At 39.7% G+C, this 23,621-nt stretch overlaps 2 protein-coding genes and 2 long non-coding RNA genes across 10 annotated transcripts; 2 read left to right on the forward strand and 2 right to left on the reverse strand.

Annotated features, from left to right (window-relative positions):
• Positions 1-3,008: 3,008 nt before the first annotated feature.
• LOC148127033 (uncharacterized) lies at positions 3,009-3,215 on the reverse strand. Its single transcript, XR_015741449.1, has 2 exons — positions 3,151-3,215; positions 3,009-3,118 (listed from the first exon to the last, which is right to left on the reverse strand). It is a non-coding gene; the product is annotated as an uncharacterized LOC148127033 (long non-coding RNA).
• A 985-nt stretch (positions 3,216-4,200) lies between these two features.
• LOC148127034 (uncharacterized) lies at positions 4,201-9,501 on the forward strand. Its single transcript, XR_015741848.1, has 2 exons — positions 4,201-4,905; positions 4,944-9,501. It is a non-coding gene; the product is annotated as an uncharacterized LOC148127034 (long non-coding RNA).
• MTNAP1 (mitochondrial nucleoid associated protein 1) lies at positions 5,296-16,826 on the reverse strand. Of its 7 annotated transcripts, none has more exons than XM_026701730.2 (5): positions 16,634-16,826; positions 14,926-15,927; positions 11,592-11,705; positions 9,142-11,011; positions 5,296-7,037 (listed from the first exon to the last, which is right to left on the reverse strand). In XM_026701730.2, the coding sequence occupies exons 2-4, from the start codon at positions 15,917-15,919 to the stop codon at positions 10,968-10,970; spliced, it is 1,152 nt and encodes a 383-aa protein (XP_026557515.2). In that variant the 5' UTR covers positions 15,920-15,927; positions 16,634-16,826; the 3' UTR covers positions 5,296-7,037; positions 9,142-10,967. The 7 variants fall into 7 exon arrangements, with proteins under 7 accessions (XP_026557515.2, XP_026557512.2, XP_087781128.1 ...); XM_026701727.2 differs by having other exon boundaries at positions 14,509-15,927; XM_087925002.1 differs by adding an exon at positions 11,863-11,940 and having other exon boundaries at positions 5,296-11,011; positions 14,509-15,927.
• An 81-nt stretch (positions 16,827-16,907) lies between these two features.
• VCF1 (VCP nuclear cofactor family member 1) lies at positions 16,908-23,524 on the forward strand. Its single transcript, XM_026701731.2, has 3 exons — positions 16,908-17,204; positions 20,222-20,318; positions 22,858-23,524. The coding sequence occupies exons 1-3, from the start codon at positions 17,158-17,160 to the stop codon at positions 23,101-23,103; spliced, it is 390 nt and encodes a 129-aa protein (XP_026557516.1). The 5' UTR covers positions 16,908-17,157; the 3' UTR covers positions 23,104-23,524.
• The last annotated feature ends 97 nt before the right edge of the window (positions 23,525-23,621 follow it).

The following is a 23,621-nucleotide window of genomic DNA, read 5'->3' on the forward strand; positions in this document are numbered from 1 at the left end:
ATCCTGCATCTTTGTTGTGGAAAAATAACAATCCCTATACACTTATCCTTTCTATAAATTTTTAACCAAATAATTTAAATACTTTCATCATTGACCAAGTGGGCTAGGACTGAGAAGAACTAGTTAAATAAAATCTGGAAGGCCATCCCTGTTCTGTGATGTTAGCTTTTTCTTCTTTTCGTATCTTCTTTACCTTGTTTACTTCATTCTGGCTGTAGTTGTCTACCAGCTTGATCAGAATCTTTGCTGTCAACACCCTGGGGCAACAAAAGCTTCACTTCATTATGTCACTTATATGTAATTTGGCCTGGTACTCATATCCTGCCTCCATTCAGCAATAGTTCATGGAAGTGGTTTTCCCATAAACCCCAGGCAGCATTGGCAGTTGGGAGGGGAATTGTAATCCAAAACATTGACTGGATATAAGGTTCTAGCAATATTACACTGAGCAAGGTCCCTGTTTGGAACTTTGAATGGTTTGAATCCCAATAGCTAACAAAACATTACTTTTGGAGGAATATATGGAAGACTATAAGAACTGCCAAGTCATACAGGCTGATGACACTGAACCAAGGTCTACATATAATTTTGACTGTCGGTAGTTGCAATCTATAAAGCATTTGAACCTTATAGCAAGTTACTGTAACTCACTGGTAGACCATAAACTAAACCTCTTCCAAAACTTCAAGGCAGTATAAATAAGCAACAACCCTCCTTCCCCCCTCACACATACACATTTCAACTGATAATGTTATCTAGCTGGATAATGAAACATCTGCAAATAAACAAGCTTAGAGAGCACCAAGACCTCCACAGTTCAACCTTGAACTCTTGTATTGAGACCAACAGAATTTCGATATTCAGCTTGGTGAGCCATAATTCTGTCTGCCTGCCTGGCGTCATCCAAGACCACAGTAAACTGAAACATGAGGCAATAGCATTCCTTTCAGGGACACCCAACATTTTACTGCAAGTTTTTCTTTTTCCCTTGTTTTACAAGCTGCTCAAAAAATTATCCTAACTACAGAGCTGTCCAAAGAATGACAGCTCCCACTTCTCTCCACTAAATGGTATCAACACGTACAGATTCTTAATATTAAAAGATTATACGCTTTGGGTATACCAGCATATGGCAGTGGTTTATCAAACTGTATCTCATCCACCTGCAGCTGTTTCTACTCCAGCCTTGACCTTAACTGCCTGTGGTACAATCCTCCAATTCTTGTGCAACCTGCCTTAATCTATGAAGCCTCACAGTGCTCAAGGTGCAACACAATGGGAATGTGGGAGGTCCAAACTGACCCTGCCTTCTGTCCTCTAGGGAGAGTCAAACCTGATCTCTGTGTTCCTCTTGGCACTTGAGTGACTAAGCCTGTTGTCATGGCAAGGCTAATAAGAGTTGAGTTTCAGTGATTGGAGCCATTAAAAATGTGACTTGTCTCAGGCTTTCCTTGTGATGTGTTGGTTTACAATGGCCTGAAATCTTTATGTAAGCAAGTTTCGAATCTGTCCTAACAGTATAATGCAAATGACAGGGAAAGGGAATGGCCTGTATCTGGTATGTATAAATGTAGCTTAGAAATGATAATGGACTGATTTGTAAAGAGAAATGTCAAATGATATTAAGGCTCTCTGTATCTCCACTCTTCCAGAGTGCCAGAGTCCGCTCCCTGTTGTGTAAGCAAATACATAAGCAGACAATGCAGGATCTATCCTATGCTTAATCCTCATTACAACAGAAATGCTAGTCTGGGACACTGATCCATTGTTTTAGGAACAAATAAAAGCAGCCTCTGGTTAGAGAGGGCCTTTATAAACTACTGAATGAGAGATTCAATCTGCTGTTTCCTAAGTAGCCAATACAGCAGGCTATGTCTGCACCTTCAGATAAAAGGGAAGTCTTCTACTGTAACTTGAACCTTTGAAGAAAGCAAAATTACACACTATATGCCAGTTTGGGGTCTTATGTAAGCTCCTATATGTATTGGGTTAGATCAGTGGTTCCCAAAATGGGCGGTGCCGCCCCCTGGGAGGCGGTGGGATGCCTTAGGGGGGCGGTAAGAGGCAAGGGGGCCGGCCCTGCAGGCTCACTGACTGCCGGCCACGCAGCCCATTGACTGTTACATGGCTCCGTAGCCGGCACCTCGAATGTGGAACCCGCGCGCGGTGAGACTTGCCAAGCCGGGGGCGGGGGAGGTGGTGGAAAGAGGGCGCCTTAGCTTGCAGGCTGCCCTCTCCGATGAAAGCGGTGGAGGCATGCCAGAAGGCCCGAAAGCAAAACCCTCCCAAGGCGTGCAGTGGAAGGGGTGGGTGGTCTGGGGGCCCCCTTCCCCGGAGAACAAGGGAGCCCGCCCGGCCTGCGCCTCTCCAGCCGGCCGGGCTTGCGCGCAGGATGCGGATGGGTGCAGCTGCAGCTTTCCAAAGCGCGTGGCTCGGTTCGGTTCGGTTCGGTTCGGCTGTACGTGGCCGTCCCGGACCTAGAACCTAGCCTCCCTCTGCAGCCCGGTTCTTCCGACCGAGCCCTGTGCTTGCTTGCTTAGTTTCCAAGCGATCGTTTCCTCCGCCTCCCCTGGTCTGGGCTGCTTCCGCATGCCTTTCTCCGCCCGGGCGGAGCATACAGATGGGCGGAACGCTTCACTGAAGTTGGGAGTCTCTGAGCGTGTGCAGAGTACGTCCCCTTGCTTGGCCCGACGGAAGTGGACCTTCGGTTGAAGCAAAGAGGGTGAGGTCGGCTGCATCGCTGCCCCGGGGAGGTTGGCATTGCAAAATTGGATGCCAAAGGGGGCTGGAGAAGGGGCAGAGGGGCAGCTGCATTAAGGATCAGGAAGATCTTAGCCATGGTTTAGTCATTGACTAAGCCGGAATCAAACAGAATGCTAAACTCTAAACCAGAATGGCTGGGTTAATATATTCAGCCCGTGTTTCTCAACCTTGGCAACTTGTGTGGACTTCAGTTCCCACTCTGGCTTTGCTCTACTTTCTCAAAGTGCCACTGCTGTCACAGTCATTCTTTCTGTCTGTCCATCCATACGTACATACATATACAAAAGGTCTTCCTGTCTGTCTGCCTGCCTTTCTGTCTACCTACCTACCTATCTACCAATATAGATCTATCTATCTATCTATCTATCACCTATCTATCTATCTTACATACATCCAAAGTGTCTGTCTGCCTGCCTTCCTGCCTACCTACTTATCTACCTTCCTGCCTACCTACCAATATAGATCTACCTACCTACCTATCCATACATTCATCCAAAAGGCCTGCCTGCCTATCTACCTACCTGTCTACCAATCTATCTACCTACCTACCTGTCTCTCTCTGTCTCTGTCTCTATCCATCCAGCTATCCATATTCAAAGCGCCAGCCTTGCAGGCACATTGGGAAAGTTGAGCAAAGCCAGTCTAGGAGGGTGCGGGGAGAGAGAGAGAGACACCTGATGCATCAGATTGAAATGCACCACATTGAAACATCTTTGCCAGCACATTGAAACATCTTTGGCTTCTATTAAAGGTTTTGTGGACAAAACATGGTCAAGACTATCAGGAAGCTCTCACATTTTGTTGAGGCTTTAAACAGGATTCATTGGACCAGATCTCCATTCTAAAAATTACTTTTCCCCAATGTATCAGTGCCAATTCTGTAGAAGGCAAAACCAAAATGTACTGGTAAATTACAAGAACATACACAAGCACACACTCCCTTCTAACCCTGCTGGAGCAGGTGATTGGACTAGAATAGATGTCTCGTTCACTTTCTCCTCCCTCCTCCTTTCTTTTTCTTTCTGTCCCTTCCTTCCATCCCCCCTTTCTTTGTCCCTTTTTCTTTCTTTCCCTTTTCTCTTTCTTTACTTCCTCTCTCTCTCTCTCTCTCTTCTTTCTCTTTCCCTCTCCCAGGCTCACCCCACTGACTTGACTTGCTTGGGCAGGTCCCTCCAGTGCAATGGGCTCAATGGGGGGGTGCCGACCTGTGGGGCCGGCACCTAGAACGCAGCAGTGTCGGCATGTTTGAAAAGTAGAGCAAAGCCAGAGGTCGGTAATTTTTGCTGCAAAGAATCACAAAAGCTTCTGGGTTGTGTACAAGAAGGGACACACATGTCAATGCAATTCAGCAACATAAAGAGATACAAATAAAACAAATCAACAAGAATCGGCAAAGCATCTCTGATTAGATTTTATTCACTGCTAGAATCTAGAGATGCTTTGCTGATTCTAGTGCAATGTCCTGCTCCAGCAGGGTTAGAAGGGAGTGCGTGTGTATGTGTGTGCATGGCTGTCAAAACTCCAAAAATGGGTCAAGTATCTCTGGGAAGGCCAGTCATAGCTAAACAATGAGCCATTAAGTGAGGATCACTTGTATTTGGTTTGCCAGTCACCTGGCCACACCCACCCAGTCACATGACCACCAAATCACACCTACCCCGTCATGTGACCAGCAAGCCATGCCCAGCCAGCAAGCCACACTAGCCAGTCATGTGACCAGCAAGCCACACCCTCAAATTAGGCCACGCCCAGAGAAATTTGAATCCCACCCCTGGGTAGGGGACACCGAGGATGAGTTTGTAGCACCAAGGGGGTGGTGGACTGAAAAAGTTTGGGAACCACTGGGTTAGATGATCGTTTTTGACTGGCATGTAACACATAATTCTCTTATTTAAGGCAGTACATAAATGCCATGTGTTCTTTTCAGTTATATTTCTGCAAGCAGATCATCTGAGATCAACAGAATTGTTCACAGGCTTTCAACTTCGTTAATTGATTGAAATCCTATTTCTTCAAGTAATGTCTCTGTTCTTTCAAGAAGGACCTTAACTAGGCAGTATTTTACAATGTGCATCTTATACTCCAGATACTCTGAAAAATATGGTACATTAAGTCAATATTTTAACCATGGCTTTCCATGCAGTGGCAGTCCCAACTCTAAAATGCTTTCCCAAGGGAAGGCAGACTGGTGGTCATCTTGCTGACTTTTCTTTGGCATGCCAATATTTTGGATTTCTAATATTTCTATTATTTTCTACACTTTCATTGCTATGGTATAACTCGTTACTAACAGTGATTTTAGTATTTCATCTGCATTATGTTTTATACTAGATCATGTTTATCTGTGACTTTACTACTGTGTTGAATTCTATTTGTTTATTGTGACTTCAGTCATTTATTTAATAGCATTTGCTAGAGCCATGCTAGAGACACTGAGCCCTGCTAGACGCCGAGCAATTAACATGCAAATAAAAAATCATACAAAAAATAGCGGTAATAATAATGAAACAAACAAGATGTGACAAAAACAGATTTAGAAAAAGGCATTTTATTAATTTTATTACTAAAGTTAACAATAGAAAATCCAAAATGTTTATTTTACAAAAATATAAATAACATAATAGTTTGCAATTCTTTTCTAAGTGATTGTCATCCTGAAGGTTGATCCCGGAAATGTACTGACAGCTACATATGAAAACATTTAGGTCCTTCACATTTATTTTAAGTCCATAATTTTAAGACATTCTATTGATTGGTTTTAATGTCACTATTGTTATTGCTTTGCTGCTCTAAGAACCTGACCATTATGACTGCACGTTATGGCATCTGAAATTTAATAAATATGAATATTAATACTTGGGGGAGGCTATCCTAGAAAGCCTGTAGAAGGATGACCGAAGATGGGCAGCCAACAGGGGACCAAATCATTAAGTGGGCCTAGACTTCTGCCTGGCCCACCTCTTGTGCTTCACAGATTGACCTTCTGGCAGTAGTAAGTCCTAAGCAGAGTCAAGTTATTTGAAATCTATTCACACTTATTTCTTTATTTAATCAATGTACAGATATTACTCCTGAAATGAAAAAAAAAAAAACCCTAAATGATAAAATACATTGTGCCAGATGCAATTCAATTCAACCAAATTCTCTTAAACAGTCAAGATGAGCACAAAACTTCCCAACTATTGTCAATTAAATGAGGGTATGAGGTTACTATAGCTAATTCTAAAGTGGAAAATAAACCCAGAGTTATTTTTGTACAAAAAAAAATCAGCTTTGGTTTTAAAAAAGTGCTTTTTTTTTTTTCTACAAACAAGGTTCCGATCAAAGGACATTTGAGTTACCGTGCTTAATGGCATGGATTTCTTTCTCCAGAAGTACTATACTGTATTATTAATGTTACTTCTCTGCTGTAATATTTTAAAAATCATTGTTGTAATACTATTGATTATTTGATGGTATCTGTTCAACATGGCATTGATTGAATCCATTTGTGCTTTCCTTCTTAAGCTCTAAGAAAAAAAGCAGTTCACCTGCTACCCCTATCCTGCGTCATGATTGATTTGATAAACCCACCAGTTTAACTACAGTAGGACATTGTCTATAGTAAAGAGGCAACATTTGGGCACCACTAAGTTTATTTGGAATTTTTGAAGCATGTCATTCATTTTCCTACAATAGTTGCCAAGAGGGGCCCTTCTTCATTCACAGTCATAAAGGGTGTAGCAAGTCACAGAAAGCCACTTTATCAGAAGTCAAGGAAGTGAGATTGCTCCTGCTTTCCTGGGGCAATGTTCCAGAAGAAACTGCCTTATTTCTGGACAGGTGGTCCTGCTTCCAAGAGTGCCAGGCTGTACCTGTTCCATATACTGTGTTTATATCTGAATAAGATCTATAATGTACCAAGTAGATGATAGGAACTGAATCTTTATTAAATTTGCTTATAAAATTATTTGCTGCCCATCTTGCCGCAAGGCGACTCTGCAATGTAGTTGGCCAGATTTGCAGGTATTATCTCGCTTGTGTGGGAGGCCCAATGTAAGCAGCAAATCCTTCAAGATATCCCTGAGACAGAATCAACCACCTTTCTGGGCTAACGGATGGCAGTGAAAGCACTACCCAGAGGGTCTCCTGAGTTTCATCTTCCCAGCTACACCTACCTTGAGCTGAGACCTCTGAGGGTAGTGATGCTTGCTTGACACAGGCCTTAAGAAGGTGGCTGTCTTGCTTAATCCTTTCTTCCAATGAATCATACACACTGACATTAGAAAAACCATCTAACCCGGGTTTGAGGGGTATCGCAGACCCCCTCCCCAGCTGGCAATAACCCCCTTTTCTCAAGGCAGTGGAGCGGCGGTCTTAATGGCCGCCACAAAGAAGCTGGCAACTGGATTAAGAATGTGCAGGGGGAAGAAGAAGGAAGTTTTAAAATGAAAGTTTTTTCTTGGCTGAACCGGGACTTTAAGGACATATCTAATACCTGGAAAATTACTATTCTTTTTGGATGCTACAATGTTCCCAATGGAGGTTTTCAGTGGCAAAGGAAAGTGTTGAAAGGGAAAGTTACTCTCCCTCCCTTATGGAATTAACAAATGGATATGGAAAAACTGCTTTCTAACAGAAGGTAAAAACTTAAAGCCCTTTGTTACAAGTGGGAAGGGAGAGGCTTGGGGGAAAAAAAATATTTTAAGACTTTGTTGGAGAAGATGCTTTGAAGATAGAGATTAGAAGCTAACTGCAAAAAAGATTTAAAATACAGATTGGGTTTTTTCCCCTAATTGACTTAACCCCAGGAAGAGAAACTGTAAAAGGAAGAAGTTTGTGCTTTGCCTGGACTGTTTGATGACTCTGGGGGAATGTTTTAAGTTTGGAAATATTTGATTGGCTTAATAAGAGGAGAAGGATGCAGAAAGAAGAAAAAGTTTATAATGGCTCTATCTCTCGATGAACTAAAAAAACAATATCTAAAAATAAGGAAAGAAGGCAAGGACGCTATGGGAGAAGCTCTTTGTTTTCTAGATATGGCGCTTGCTATGTGTCAGCAAATTAAACAACAGCTGGAAGAAACGGAGGAAGAAGAAGCCATTTTTAATGAATTAAATGTGTGATTAAGAAAGAAAGGAGAAAGAGAGGAGGGAAAAGGAAGGACTTAAGAAATAAAAAAATATTTATGAAAGAGAAAAATAAGATGCAAAAACAATATAATGCCAGAAAGCAAAAGGAAAGAAGAATGCAACAGAAAGGGGAAGCCAAGAAGGCAGAGGTTTGGAGAGGAGGGGTAAAAAGTCTAGGTGGGCCAAGAAAGAAAGGGAAAAGGGGGAAAAAAGTTACAAAGGTATAAAACAAGATGGGAAAAAGAAATTTTTTTTTAGGGACAAAGGGTAATGTATGGTTTTTTTTAAAAAAAAAAGGGGATTCTGCAAAGTACACATGATAGTATTGTAGCAGTTGTATTTGTATTAAAAATAGACAATTAGAATTCTATAAGATTTAACAAAAGATTAAAATATTAAGGTATAATGTTAAAATGTTTAATAATGATTTTAAGTTTTAATAAGATATTAAAGGAAATGTTTAAAATATTAGTTTAAATATAGAGTTTAATGGGCTAATGTGTTGATTATTATAGATTTATTATTGTAGTATTTGTTTTTGAAATAGTAGAATGTACTAAGCAGAATCAGATTGGGACTTAGGTGTTATTTCAAACTTTAATTTAGGGGAATGATAGAAAGGCATCATACTCTGATTAGTGACTTCAGGGGAAATTATCCTTTTTTTATGTTGGGAATGAGATAGATGTAAATGGAAAAATGGACAAAAGATATAAAAATATTGTCTTAAAGCAAGATGAAATATATAAAATAGAATTAAGAAGAGGGAAAAGTGGGGAGGAGTTATATGGAAGATATAGAACGGTAAACAAGATAGGTAATGGTATATAAGAAGAGCATGAATTTAATTGAAGTCCATACAAAAAGAGGTAATCTGGGGCCAAGTTACTTTCTAAAAGGAAGTTTTATGTTTTTGTGTTTTATGTGTGTGTGTTTAATTGAGAATTAATAAAATCTCGGAGGAAGGCCAGATGAGAACAATTGTAAACAAGCCAGAGGAAAATATAAATGTGATGATTGAATAGCAGATAAATTGGAAATGTGATTGAATAAAAGTAAAGAGAAATAATGTGAAATTTGTTAAAGGGAATTTACGTGTCTACATGGAATGGAATAAATTATAAGTATGTGATATAAAATAATGTGTTACCTGCCTTGTAAAGATTTATAATGGAAAGAGGTTTTATGTTTTTAATGTCTAATGATGTTTTGTTTTGTTTGCTTGTTTTTAAAATCAATAAAATTTGCTTAAAAAAACAACAACCACCTGACCCGTCAAGTAGTCAAAGAGGCAACCAAAATATTGTGCTGTACAGGCCAAATATTGTAACAAACATGCACCACTTTCTTTGTAAGATGCTCACTGGCGCTAACATTGATGCATCATGACAATCGGAAGCAAGTAATGGGCCTGATGGTAGGTGGTAATAAAGTGCTGGAATGCACAATCGTTACCTTCAAATACAACGAAAAATTATTCCTTTTCTGTATCTGGAGATGGATTCCATGCTTCCCCAAATACACTTGTCTCAAATCTTTAGCTGAATGACACTGATATTTGGGCTAAAATGAGCCCATGAAATGAACCTATTTCAGCTGGGCTAACCACTGTAATACACACTTGAGTGGTTGGAAATAAGACAGAATCCTCTGGAAGTATTTCTTATTTAATAGCTACAGGAAGCTGCTGGGCCCAAGTATCTCATTTTTCAAGATTTAATACAAGGAAGTGACTGGCAGGTTGCCTGAGCAAAATAAGCTGAATTAAAGAACAAACCGAAATGAATTCCACAAAATGGCAATGCTGATGGTTAGCTGAAAGTTTGGCTCTCTTGATTTGAATTATTTGAGATGGAAGCTATGCTACTGCTAATGTGCAGACAGGAGTGTTCTTTGATTCAGTGTTGTGACTGGACTTTCAAGGGGACAGCAATAGTAAGGTCTGTATTTGCATAACAGCCACTCCTAGAAAAAGACTGTTTTGGAAACAGTTACATTTTGGTTACATAATACCGAAGCCATTGCAAAATACCAAATATACAACTATCTGTAAAGCACCTGGAAAGTTCTGTCTGTAGCAGCTAGATGAAAACAGTGAAGATTACTCTAGAATGCAAAGATCTTGGTAATTATTTTCTCCATATATCTGGTTCAAAAAGTTGGTCTCAGAATTCAAAACTAAAAGGGCTTACAGCCTGGCTCTATAAGGCAGGGGCCCCCAACCTCCAAGCTGTGGCCCACTACCGGGCCATGGCGTATTCAGAATTGGGTTGCATGAGTGGCTGGCCAGAGCTTGCACACGTGTGTGGCTCAACCTGCACAAGTGGTAGACTGGCAGGCATTTGTGCACATGTGCACCAGCCCAGTGCTGGTGCAAGGGGTGCACGCTACACTGGCCCACCAGTCACAGGGCCCCCCCCCCCAGCCAGGCTACCAAGCCACAAAGATTGGGGACCGCTGCTATAAGGAACCACCTGCCTCACAATAAACCCAACTCTGTCTTGTTGGATTTCAATTCAGTCAGTTTTGTTCCATTCAAGTCAGGACTTCCACAACTCCCCCAGTTAAGCTTCCAGTGTAATGAAGAGTTATGGCTCATCAGCATACTGGTGGCATCATACCAAACCAACAGAGAATCTCTCCCAGCACTTCCACATGAATGTTTAACAGGACAGGGAAGAAAATCAAGCCCTAATGTACCCTAGTGGGATGTCTTGTCTTCCCCCACTATGGTCCACTGAAACCATTTCCTGGATGTGGCCCGCTGTGCTCTTCCACTCCCAGCACTTACAGAGGACCCAGGTGGCAGAGGACAGCCCAGAGAGCACTTTCTCCACTAATTACATTCTGTGGGTCAAAAGGAGTCTCAAATAAACACTGCAGATGGTGCAAAATGGACATCAGATCCTGCCCAAGAATAAAGCCAGGATTACGAGATTGTTTTTTTTTTTAACCAACATACCACAGGAGGTTACCATTTCTAAAGAGATCCCAAGTGACTAGTCAAAATACTGTCATGTTACTTCTGCAGCACAAATAATATCCATTTTACTGGCCAGTTGCATGATTGAGCAGTATGCAAATGCATAATATTTATACTGTTGCATCTTCATCTGGGTATTTCCTCTGCTTAAATTCTACAGGAGCAGGAACAAAAGACAAAAGAGTTATTATAGTAATGATATGCATTGTAGCACAGATATATCTACATCAATTTAACTTCCCTGTTGATTTTCCCTAATATTCAAATAAATATAAATACCTAAAGCACCATCCAATGTTGGGAGTAAAACTCGGCTAAAACTCAAGATCTTACTTTCAAACAGAATAGCATAATTCTGCTTTGTGAAAGTATCCAAGTTATAATAATTATGTATTTATGCAGTAAAACTTAGAATTCAAACTATTTTGTACACCACACCAAGCTATGTGTTATGTTTGGGTTTGGCTTAGGAATTAATACTTGCAGTTTTTAAATTATGACTTACGTTTCTCGTAAATGTATAAATCTACTCAATAGGGCATATTCAACAAACTATAACTAAAAAAATTATGGCTTTCAAAAATAATGCAAGGTATTTTCAATAACTAAAGGCTTAGAGTCAAATCCAGCCACTGACATATACAGACTTAACCCATTTCCAAGTCCAAACCTATCAACACTCATATAATCCATTTCTCTGATAAAATTGTAAATACAAGGGAAGAAACACTTACTAATGTGATCTCTCCAAGCATAGCCAAAGGTACACAAGCCCAGCAGCATCAGAGAAATCCCAGGCAATCCATACTTTTTCACATTAATGTTCCTGTTCAAGTATCCGTTCCAGGCTATTGAAGAACAAGTAGTTTTATGAAATACAAGCAAAATGATACTTCCTTTATCATTCACAACAAAAGTTAGACTCCAGCCATCTTCCCCTGCTAGTCCCTGGTTATTATAACAAAGCTTTTATCCGTTTCAAAGCAGAATGCAACTTCCTCTCACCTCTGAATGTTGCTTCAAGTATCCTCTGTGGCAGACCCTGAGGTTTGATAACCTTTAGATTCTTTTCTGGCAGAGGAACTGGGAGACAGAACAGTTAGAATGATGTTAGTTTATATTTTATGCAAGCCCTCTTTTCAACTTTCCAAGGCTGACTATAGCACCTATTTTCATTTCTTCCTAGGTACACCAATGTACTGTAGTATTTCCTGGTAGAATATTTGGTGCTTCCCTCCAATTTAAGCTATAATGTACATGGGAATACGTGCATTTATTTTTAGTTAGTTTAATAAGAAAATGGATGGTCAGTGAATAGACTATGGTTCCTAACATTCTGAATTTGTGTCAGTTCATTTGCATGTGTATTCTAGTCGGTGAGGATGCAGACAGCAGTATGTTGGCTTGCAAGATAATATTTGAATTACAATATCCTACCTTGCAAAGAACAGCAAAAGCAAGCTTAAAAAAGATTTAAATTGCACTTCTGAATAGGTACAATTAAAGTTCATTTCACTCTAATTTGTTGTAAGCATGAAATGTCCCACCTAAAGTGCAAATCTGGCTGTTGGGGCTTAGAACAGTGTTTTGATAGAGCATCTCTATCTTAAGATTCTTCCAATATACATTTTGTGATCAGAACAATAGTTAACCAAGGGGATATATTATGAATAAAAGTAATCTCTGCACCTAGAAAGCAGGATGTCTAAAGAAACCATTTTCATGCTGTTTTTTGCAGGGAAGCAACAGTGTAGAACATTTTGGCAGAAAAAAAGAATGTTTTTTCTCGTTTCCTTGTAATATAACCGGTTTAAAAAAACTAAACCAACATAATCTGATCCTCAATTTTGTTCATTACAATCCATAAGAGCCTTGGTGGTGCAGTGGTTAGTGCTGTACTTCAGGTTACTTCTGCTGACTACTGGCTGCCTGCAATTTGGCAGTTCAAATCCCACCAGGCTCAAGGTTGACTCAGCCTTCCATCCTTCCAAGGTGGGTAAGAAGAGGACCCAGATTGTTGGGGCAATAGACTGACTCTGTAAATCATTTAGAGAGGGCTGTAAAGCACTGTGAAGCGGTACATAAGTCTAAGTGCTATTGCTATGTAGAGTGGTTTCTTCTAGAAATTTGCCATGCCCGTAGCAGGAAAAAGTGTGGCTCTGTGATTATATGCCAAGCTACAATGTAGCTTATGTGGCTTTGGTTTGGCATGTGCAGAGAATGGTAGGTTATTTAATAAGTCATGGATAAATATGCTTTGGCCTAGCACAATGCATCAAACAGAACCACATTTGCAATATCTTATACATTCAGACATGTAAAATATTATCCTATCTATAGGTTGTTTTAGGATTTATTTTATTACTATGTATTATTTCAGTGTGCCTGTACATTCTATTAACAATATTTGATTCCCAGGATTCAATTTTAATCGCTTAATAGCATATATTTTGCACTAGGTCAGGAGTTTCACACTCAAGGCCCAGGGGCTGGATCCGGCCTGCGGGGTGCTTAGATTTGGCCCATGGGACCGCACTGGAAACAGCAAAGGACCAGCCCGCTATGCCTCTGCCAGCAAAAAATGGAACTTGGGAAGACTGCATGCGGCCCTTCTGAGCTCTGTTTTGCAGAAGGCCATCGCAGTTGAAAACAGAGCCCATTTTCACTAGCAGAGTGCTCAGGCATCCACAGACGCCCCCAACATGAGTGATATTGAACTGGCCATGTCCCCCGCAGGTCAAACACAACCCTGATGCGGCCCTCAATGAAACTGAGTTTGACACCCCTACACTCGGTGCTAAAGAATATACTCTGAAACACAGCATTATATGTTAAGCATAAAATATCTCAAAACATTTTAAAGGATTTTTATATAGATTCTACAGGTAGTTTGCTTGCATTCCCAAAGTATGTGAAAATGTTTCTGTGCACACAAGTATTCTGCTATATATAAGGACAAAAAATGCAAAGAGACATATACTTAAGTTACACATGCATCTATTTAACAGCCATTCCATCTCTCAAGGAGGGGCTTAGAACAACATTCTCAGCCTCTTAAATAAATCCCAATTTAAAGAATGCTATTTCAAAGAATGTCCTAGTTTGCCCTTGCACAACGAATTCAATTTAGGCTAACTGACAAACTGAAATTAAATATGCCTCAGGGAATACACTGATTCTATCGAACAGTAACTTATACTATGCACATCAATACAGAGAGTCCTCAACTCACAACAGTTCGCTTAGTGGCGGTTCAAAGTTATAACAGCACTGAAAAAAATGAGTTATGACCATTTTTCACACTTACGACCATTTCAGCATTCCGGGCTCATGTGATTTCCTTTTGTAACCTTCTGACAAGAAAAGTCAGTGGGGGAACCAGATTCACTTAACAACTGTGTTGCTAATTTAACAACTGCCGTGATTCAATTAACAAATATGGAAACAAAAGTCGTAAAATGGGGCAAAATTCATTTAACAGATTTCTCACTTAGCAACATAAATTTTGGGCTCAATTGTGGTCATAAGTTGAAGACTACCTGTATTTGTCTCTCTTACAGCATAAACCATACATGAATTAATATCCATTTGAAACAGTCTATTGAGCAGCTATGTTCCTTCTCTGATTTCTGTGCAATTTAAAACTTTTACCTTTGTGATTGCCACAAAGCAGAACGTGAGCTTCTGATATTTTGGTATCCCATTCTGATTGCCTCTTTAAAAGTAAGCCCAGCCTCTGGTAATTGGGATACAGTTCAGAGAACCACTCCAGTCCTAATGAAGACTGTTTTATGCTTTGTTCTGGAAAAGAAGTCATTTTTAACTTTTGGAGTGAGGGTTTTCTCAAACTCATCACTGATTTTTTACCTTCTTTTGTCTCAAAGGCTCTTGAGCACAAATATGTATTTTTCTCTAAAGCACTTAAGTAGCTAGAAGTTTTATCAACTTTCATTTCTCTGAGAATTTCTGTGAATGTATGACAAACATTTGGCCTAGGATCTGGATCAATTAGGTGTTCCTTAGGATAATCCTCTGCTTTCAAAAATAACGAATTTGCATTTAACTTACTTTTAAACAAGTGGACTGGACCTCTGGTAACCTTTCCATAGCTGTCTACAACAACATGGCCCTGTGATGTGCATCCTTTAATTGTGAATATGTCATTTTCTGTACTTTGATTTTTGAAATTTCCTTCAAGTTCTAAAATGTTCTTCTTGTCCACATTGCCTGTAATAATTTGCTGCCTATTGGCCAAAGCAATGTTTGCTTCTGCTGACACTGATTTCAGAGGCCACTGTCCTGTTTTACTGTTATCAAGGATATTTTCATTTGACAAACTATGACTAGAGGATTCATATCTGTTTTCTAATGCTGTCACATGATGAGAGGCAGTGATCTGTTCTATTCTGCGACCAAGTCCTTGATGTATTGGTTGAAGACTCTCAATGAAATTATTTGTTGAAAGGGATGCATGCTGCTCTCCAGGTGACTCTACGTTCTGTTTTGTGCAGGGTTTTTGATGTGGTTCTGAAGTGGCTTTTCCACTTTGTGTCAGTGATTCTAAACTAAGACCAGGTATTATCTCTTCTTTAAGTAAAGAAATTCTATTGTTTTTTTCGACTGTGGATAACTTCTCTGGAAGATTTGTTTTTGGAAACAAATCTACTGGTGCTGAAAGCTCTTCTGAAGTTTTTTGTTTATTTTCCCTTGTTTGAGGAGACTTTTCACTAGCACTTTTAATTTTCTTTTCTGTATCTTTATCTTTAGGCAGGTTGCTGTTTACAACTGTTTCAGTTACTCCAATATTTTTTCTTCTTCCTTTTTTTGTTACCAAGTCAGTTTTACTCTTTTTGCTTTCTTCTTCGGGGGAAGCTTCTAAGCTTCTGATCTTTTTCTTTTTCTCAGTACTTAGCCCCTCAGAATCACAAGCTTTTTTGAGAGGCAAAGCTTCTCTTGAATCTTCACTACCTGCCATCTTACAGTGAGGCAGGTGAGACTTGAGACGTTTAAACTGCTTTCCGCAGTAGGGGCAGATTTGTATTTGTGGTGAGTTGCCAGCCATTTTTCTACCTGAAAAAGAAAATGGAACCAGACATTGGAAGAACAGGCAGAGTTAAGAAAAACTTGCCTGAATGAAAATTTGGGAAGAGCTTAATACCAGTTGAACTTGTACCAAGGATATAGAATGGTTCAAATGCCAGAAATAATAATTGCCTCACTTTTTCCAACACATTTGGTCTTTTCATTTTTCATTCAGATATTATTGTGCAAAATAGTACATAAGCATACACTATAGAGATACTTTGAAGCTTGTGTTTATATTTTAAAAAGTGTAGAACATTTCTCCCATCTTCTATTAAAACAGATTTTAAAGAACACAATTCCTATCATCATCTATAGTATATTTACTGTACTATTGACCTACCACAAATATATTTTACCTAGAACCCCACCGATCAATCATTTGGAAGAACCTAAAGAACAGACTCACATGGCTTAAATAATAATAACTTAGTCGATACCTAGCAGCAACCGGTGCCAGACAATAACATTTGTGATAATTTTTAAATGTTCAGTTGGCTTTCATGTTTAAAGAATAAAAGTATATAGTAATATTTTTTAAAATTGCTTAAAACAGCAATTCATCAATAAAAGTTCCTACGACTGGCAAGAATCGACGTCACAGATGCCCATCCAGGGCCATTTACTTCGAAAAAAGCTCCGATCCATCACTTTCCTTCGGAGGAAAACTCGTTCAATCCCACATAATGCTTACCCAGAAGATGGATTCCCTCCTGGGAATAAAAAGCCGCAAGCGAAGAAAGGTTTTACTCAGGAGGAAACCGCGCTGAACTCGAACTCAGCTACGGTTGATAAAGCAAGCAGCTCACGAATCCAACGGTTGGAAACGACAATCAAACGCCCCTCCGGCGGAATTGAAACCTTTGACCTTCCCCCACGAGCGGAGCCCGAGTCAAGTTGGACGACGGCGCCTGCGCCGCACGCGTCATCCGTCGCCTTGACGCACATGCGCTCTAGAGTCACGGCTTCGTGGGCCTCACCGCCGATGCGCAAGCAAAGGCGAGAGCGTCTCTGGCCTTGAGGTGGTCCCGGCCGCGCTCCTTCGTGCGCTTGCGCAGGAGGCGTGCACACCGGAAGGGGAGTGTGCTAGGCTTGAGAGAAAGAAGGAAGAGGCGGGTGGAAGGGGGGAAGGTTGTTTGGGAGCCGGATCGCGGTGGGGGGAGGGGCCTTGCCGTCTTCGCTGCTTGGAGCCCGAGCGGACTGGGGTTCAGCCCGGCCATGAGTTGCCGTGGGCCGCTGCCCGGCGAACGAGGAGCGAGACAGAGGTGAGCGGGCGCGGAAAACGGGATGGCCTCGGGGAAGTTGGGGGAGGAGGGAGACTTGAAGCAGCCGCGGGCAGAAAAGCCGAGGGCGAAGGCGACCAAGCTGGGAGTAGCAGGGCCGGGACGCCTGGCGAGCGGAGGGGCTCCCCGGTGGCGATTGTGTGGTCATTGCCGTGGACATTGCCTCCGGCCTTCGCGTCAGCTGCGACTTCTGGCCGGAAAATCTGGATTGCCGTCTTCCTTTCCTCAATGTTGTCGGAACGACAGTTTCCCAAAATCGTCCACCCGCAGGCGTCTCGCTCCTTATGAGCTGGCTGGGGAGTCTGGGAAGTGGGGTACAATTAGGCGATGGGAAAGGCTCAAGGCTAACATGGGCCGTCTCGCTTCGACTCGGGTTTGGCTTAAATAGTCACCTCACATTTTCCTCTTTTTTCGATCTTTCCCTTGTAAAAATAACGACGAGGACAACAATAATAATTACTTGGTCGATACCTAGGATGCTGGCAGCAACCATCAGTGCCAGTTAATAATATTTGTGATAACATTTTTAAATATTCAGTTGACTTGAGTTTCATGTTTAATGAAAAAAAGAGAAAATAATACTGGTAATAATAATCCAGGGTACTGGCCATTTTGGTTGTGCTGCTGCTACTGCTGCTTTTTTAAAAGAATGTTTTATTTTTCCTTGAAGTAGTTTAGGCTGATATATACTCTCTCGCTCTCTCTCTTTTTTTTGCAGGAACACTAGTAGGTAGATTACATCAAGAAACTCTGCTTGAGCTGAGGTCTTTCTGTCAACTTGACAGAAATAGAAATTTGACCCTGAAGTTTCTCAGAAGCCAATCTAACTTAACAGCTTTCTCGGCCATTCTTTAAGGCCTTGTAAAACCGGCCTTGAATTATTATTACAAAATTGCCACATGTAAAAGTTTGAATGTAGAAAGAAGAGGTTTGTAATTTTTCTAAAAGCCACCCAGTGAATTTATGGCTGAGTTGAGATTAAAAATGGAGATATAGCTCATAGGGTTGCAATGGAATCCTATTTAGCAGCTGTGCTACTCTGATGTTATTTATGAGAACATGTATATGTTGGTGTAGCACATTAGGCCCATCTATGCAATACTTGTAAATGCATTTCTGTCAAAACCTAATGCCTGTTTCAAATCACAATATACTGCTTTATTAGTTCATTGCCTGATACTAAGATTTTGTACAGCTTGATAGTTTATGATGGTTGCATATTTGAGAAATCCCAGAAAAAAATAGTCATTGGGCTATTCAATATGTAAGGATTTACTGTTCATAATTGGAAAATGAAATAATTTTCAAAATTACAATATCTCCCTTTAAAAATATTCTCATTCAATAACTATATAAACAAGACAAAGAAGCTGTCAAATTGAAGGGCTGAATATTTTTATATATCTACCAAACCTTTGAAGGCTCTAGTGTAACTTCATTTTGCTTCAATCTTTTAGAACATCTAAAGAATGTTTGTTTATGAATAATCTTCATTTCGTGAACCCTTCTGAAATATTGTATGAGATATATTGGTGCTTTTGAGCATTGTCTTTAACAAAGGACATCTTAAAGAATATCCATATGGAACTTATGCTCATTTAAAAACAGAAAATGTTTTTCTCAAAAAATGTGTTTGCTTTGGACTTAAACTAACACTCATTATACCTGTCTGACATTTGTAACAAATAAAATAAATCCTGATAACCTAATAGAAGACCATTAAGTTGAGAAATATACAGGTAATTCTCAACTTATGACTACAATTGAGCCCAAAAATTTTGTTGCTAAGCAAAATGTTTGTGAAGTGAGTTTTGCTCCATTTTATGACATTTCTTGCCACAATTGGTAAGTGAATCACTGCAGTTTTTTAGTAATATGGTTGTTAAATGAATCTGGCTCCCCCGTTGGCTTGTCAGAAGATCGCAAAAGGTGAATACATGATCCCAGGACACTGAAACCATCATAGATATGAGCCAGTTGCCAAGCATCCAAATTTTGTTCCTGTGACCATGTGCAGTTATTAAGTTAATCACACGGTTGTTTAGTGAATCTGGCTTCTCCATGGACTTTGCTTGTCAGAAGATCGCAAAAGGTGATCGCACGACTCAGGGACACTGCAACTGTCATAAATATGAGGCAGTTGCCCAGCGTCTGAATTTTGATCATGTGACCATGGGGATGCTGCAATGGTTATAAGTGGGGAAAATAGTCATGAGTTGTTTTTTTCAGCGCTGTAACTTTGAATAGTCACTAAGTGGTTGTAAATCGAGAACCACCTGTAACTATTTTTCATTGCCAGACATTCCATTCAGGATAAGTTTCATTTAAAAATGTTTGCTGCTGAGATGATTTTTGAGCACTGCATTGAGATTACTAAGCACCTAGATGAAGTTTAAACTTTAACATTAAAAGATAATTAATCTGTACATGATTTTTAAACTAGAATAGGATAATGAAAGATGCTTTACAGCAGGGCCCTCCAGTCTACAGTCCACTACCAATCTGTTCAAAACTGAGCAGCAGGAGAACTGGGCAAGCGCTCACTCCTCAAATTCCACTGGTGTGAGCGGAGGGTGCTTGTGCGAGTAGAGCTTCATGTGCGAGCCAGGCGCCCTCCACTCATGTAAGTTGAGTTTCGCGTGCAAGTGCCTGTCACACAATTGGAGCTTTGGCGCGATGCGAGCGCAGCTTCATTTGTGAGTGAAGGTTGTGTGCATGTGTCATTTTTACAAATGAAGCTGTGCACCTGCGTGCATCTGCCACAAACACACACACACACACACACATATCCCACGTCAGCGCAGGTAGCCAAGCTGGAAAGGTTAAATAAAGGATAAATTGCACCTTTTGATATGGCTTTCTTCTGGGTTTAATATCTGATTCCTTTGTAGCAATGGGAAGATGGGGGAAAAAATGAATACTTTTAAACTGTATGTTAGCCGTAATTGTATCTTCTGAAAGTATGAACTAATTCTACTGCTCTCCAATTTTTGCTGCAGGAAGAGGAGACGAAATGGCATAGAGGAGGATGGGCCAGTTCCACAAACTAAACGTGGTAGCCGAAATTCTATCTTTCAGGATTCTTGGGATACAGAGGTAAGATTGTTTGAATATAGTTTTGCTTCGGCAGTTAATATATTATCCTGTTAACAGAAAGTGTGAATACTTTCTGTAGCCAAAGTATTTTTACATGGATTTTGTCATGATGTTCCCTTTCAGATAAGCTCTTCTACAAAATCATTTTTGTTTCTTTTGACAAATATTCCAGTTCATTGTGTACTATACACTGCCTTTCTAACAATATTTGTTTGCTTTAAATTTTCTTCATTACACCTACCTTAGTAAATATTTCATCAGGTGCATAATTTCATTGTTTCTTTGTCAAATGTATAACAAATAACTGGATGTTAAATATATTAATTTTCAGTTCTGTATTCCTTTAGATATAGCATATCTAAAATTCACTTTGTTCCCTCATGAGTGCTTTTTTGTGGATCTCATTAGCATAACTCCATATTATTCTTGGGCCCTGTAACATATTTCTTCTCCATCTGTTACAAGCTGTTTCCAAATCTTATGTCCTCTCTTTTGTTATTTAGTTGGAAGATTAATCTGTCTCTAACACTTCTCAATATTGGATTTGCATTTTCTTTTCGTGTATTTGTTCTGTTATAACATTTGCTGCTTTCGAATATTTTAAAATTTTCATTGTTTTCCAAGGTTCACTGTTGGTTCTACAGAAAAAGATCTCTCCCACACTCAGAATCCTTATTATCTTTTATCTTTCAGTACTTTCCTTGTATTCATCATAAACAAAGCACTCATACTTTTCAACAGATCGTTTTTAAGTGGATACACACCAATATCCATTCTCATATCCCCGAATGGCCCAATTATTTGTTCTAGTGTTTTCTCATTTTAGTCACATTACCTAGAAGATCCCATTATGTTGTGGATTTTCTTCAAATTTATCAGTTGTTGTGATATTGCCAACATTCAGAGAAACGTAACATACAAGTGTCACCCTACTTTTGTACGCAGCGCTTTGTTTTCTGAAATATATTTTAGTTCAGTCATTCATAATCAGACCTGCATCTTTGCTTCTGTCGTGATCTTTGTGTTCATCAATTTCTCCCGGAAGATTAAACCTCTTCCACTCAAATCCAGTACATCCTTCCCATTTCTCTTAGTCTCACAAATATGGATCAGTTCTCCTTCTTACATTATGCTTGCTGATATGGGCTATTTATAATTTATTTCTCTTAAATTTTGTTTCAGTCACTTTCTGCAGATGTTAACTTATGTCATTTTTCATAACTTGTGGACCAGAATTTTCACATAACACCTTTTGATGTGACTGCTAGGTTATCACCCTTGGCTTACCATGCCTTGTGCAGCATTCTTGAAAATATTAAGGATAGTACCAGTCATTTTTATCATAATTAGTCTGGCATGTCTTTTGTGAAAAGGAAGCTAGTCTTTCTCTCTGTGTTTGCACTATTTTCTTCCAACAAGAATCTCTAGAGATTAACTTGGAAGCTCATGCATGATTAGTAATATCCCCCCAACTAAGAGTGAATTGCACCCTTTTAGGACGAAGTTTGGTTTGTTAGTTTTGTTTACATTAAAATAAATACTACTACTGCATTTGGTGTTGATTCATAAGCTTTTCTTTCAAATGTGAATTTTAAATATGTATGCTTTTGTTTTCTTGCTCTATAACACAAGGCACCTTTCAAAGTGATTTTCATCAGAACTTATATGTTCATATTCAGGTCTAGTATCTTGAACAGTAGCAACATGGTATCTATGACTTTTCATTACCTGAATTTGTTCAACTAAAACAAAAAGAGTCACATTATGGCTCACTGTGATGTGTTAATCCAGCCAGTATCTTTCACCTTGATTTTTCTCTGAGGTCACCATTTGGTCATTGCTTAGTAAGTAGGAGAGCTATGGAAAATTATAAGAATGGTAGAATGAGGCAGGCAGCTTGAATTATCTCTGCCTATAAGGGAGGTGCCTGATGCCTTCCTGGCAGCTGGTATTATGTATATGCATGAACGAATGCTTCTAGTGTTAAACACAATTTACACCATTAAGACACATTAGTGTAATTCTTAACATTTTCTATTTTTGTGAAGGTGTAATTAAACATTAATTATTTGAATTCAGTTTTAAAAACCCACATTGTGGTTTAGCAAATATAGTAGCAAGAATGATTAATCTGTTGTGAGGAATCAACTGTACTTTGCTTCATGATGTTTACAGTGGCAGATAACAGTGATAGATGGATAAACAGACTCAAAGCAATTCAGTTTTATACTTAACATAGTATGGTGCTTAAAATTGTTAAATTTCAGCCTCAGATAAAATATTTGAATATTTGAAAGTATAAATATGACATCTGGGATTTGTGCAAGGCAGTTTTTTTCCTAGTGGAATTGAAAGTACAGAAAATTAGTTTATATTGCTGGACCTGCATGTTTAACTTGCTTATTGCAATGTTTCCCTGTAAAAACAGAATGATCAGGTTTTTGGTACCAGGAGACCTCCAGAAAAATGTCTGCTTGAGATATAAAGTTGCCTTTAACAAATTATGATGACCAGCCTCCTTGTGTGTCTTGTTCCACAGTCTTCCAGCAGTGAAAGTGGCAGTACCAGCAGTTATAGCAGCAGCAGCACCATAAGCAGTCCTGACAGAGCTACTGGGACAGACACCAGCTTACCCCAGATAATGCCAGGATCAAGTCCCGTTACGCCTCCTCAGTCTTTCCAGGAGCAGTCTGCACTATGCCAAGGCGCTTACTTCCACATCAACCAGGTCCTGAAGGAGGCGCATTTCGACAGCTTACAGAACAGGGGCCGTCCTCCAACATGATGAGCCTAGCAGCTCTCTGCCTTCTGTGAAGGGGGACAGCACTGTGTGATATTTCAACTTTAAAAAAAGAAATTGTTAAAATTGCACAAAATGCCTGTTGCCTTTTCAATCTGTATTTGGAAAAACAGGTTAACAGGTAGTTGTTTACTTGTGGTTTGCTGCACTACTGCAATGCAAAGGGAGCTTTGGAGTAATTTTTATAGGATTGTTCTGGAGACTGGTTGAGGGTGGAGAGCTGACATGTCGGGATGAGCCTAAGAGTCCACCTCTGTATTATAGGAGTGCATAATGAGTCCAGTCCAACTTCTCAATCTGTTTATTAGTAACCGATGCTTTATGTAAAATCCTTTCCAACATTTGTGTTTAGTTTTATAAGTTTTTTTTTTAATTTCAATAAATAGTGAATATGTTTTTATGGTAACTTTTTTAAAAAGTTAAGTCTTTATGTGTTAAGGCCACTTAAAAAAATACTCCCACAAGATAGAATGGGAGATTCTATTACTGGAGTGCAAACAATT

The sequence above is a fragment of the Pseudonaja textilis genome, chromosome 2 (assembly GCF_049901715.1).
Source record: "Pseudonaja textilis isolate UNSWEBS1 chromosome 2, rPseTex1.2, whole genome shotgun sequence".
NCBI lineage: Eukaryota > Metazoa > Chordata > Lepidosauria > Squamata > Elapidae > Pseudonaja > Pseudonaja textilis.

Excerpts from the sequence above, each read along its gene's own strand:
- MTNAP1 (XM_087925001.1), bottom strand. The coding sequence starts at position 15,919 with ATGGCTGGCAACTCACCACAAATACAAATCTGCCCCTACTGCGGAAAG. Across the intron at positions 11,941-14,508 it reads GCTTTGTGGCAATCACAAAG|TTCCTCTGCCAGAAAAGAAT; the intron begins GTAAAAGTTTTA and ends TCTGTCTCCCAG. Across the intron at positions 11,706-11,862 it reads ACTTGAAGCAACATTCAGAG|CCTGGAACGGATACTTGAAC; the intron begins GTGAGAGGAAGT and ends GTTCTTCAATAG.
- VCF1 (XM_026701731.2), top strand. The coding sequence starts at position 17,158 with ATGAGTTGCCGTGGGCCGCTGCCCGGCGAACGAGGAGCGAGACAGAG. Across the intron at positions 17,205-20,221 it reads GAACGAGGAGCGAGACAGAG|GAAGAGGAGACGAAATGGCA; the intron begins GTGAGCGGGCGC and ends TTTTTGCTGCAG. Across the intron at positions 20,319-22,857 it reads AGGATTCTTGGGATACAGAG|TCTTCCAGCAGTGAAAGTGG; the intron begins GTAAGATTGTTT and ends CTTGTTCCACAG.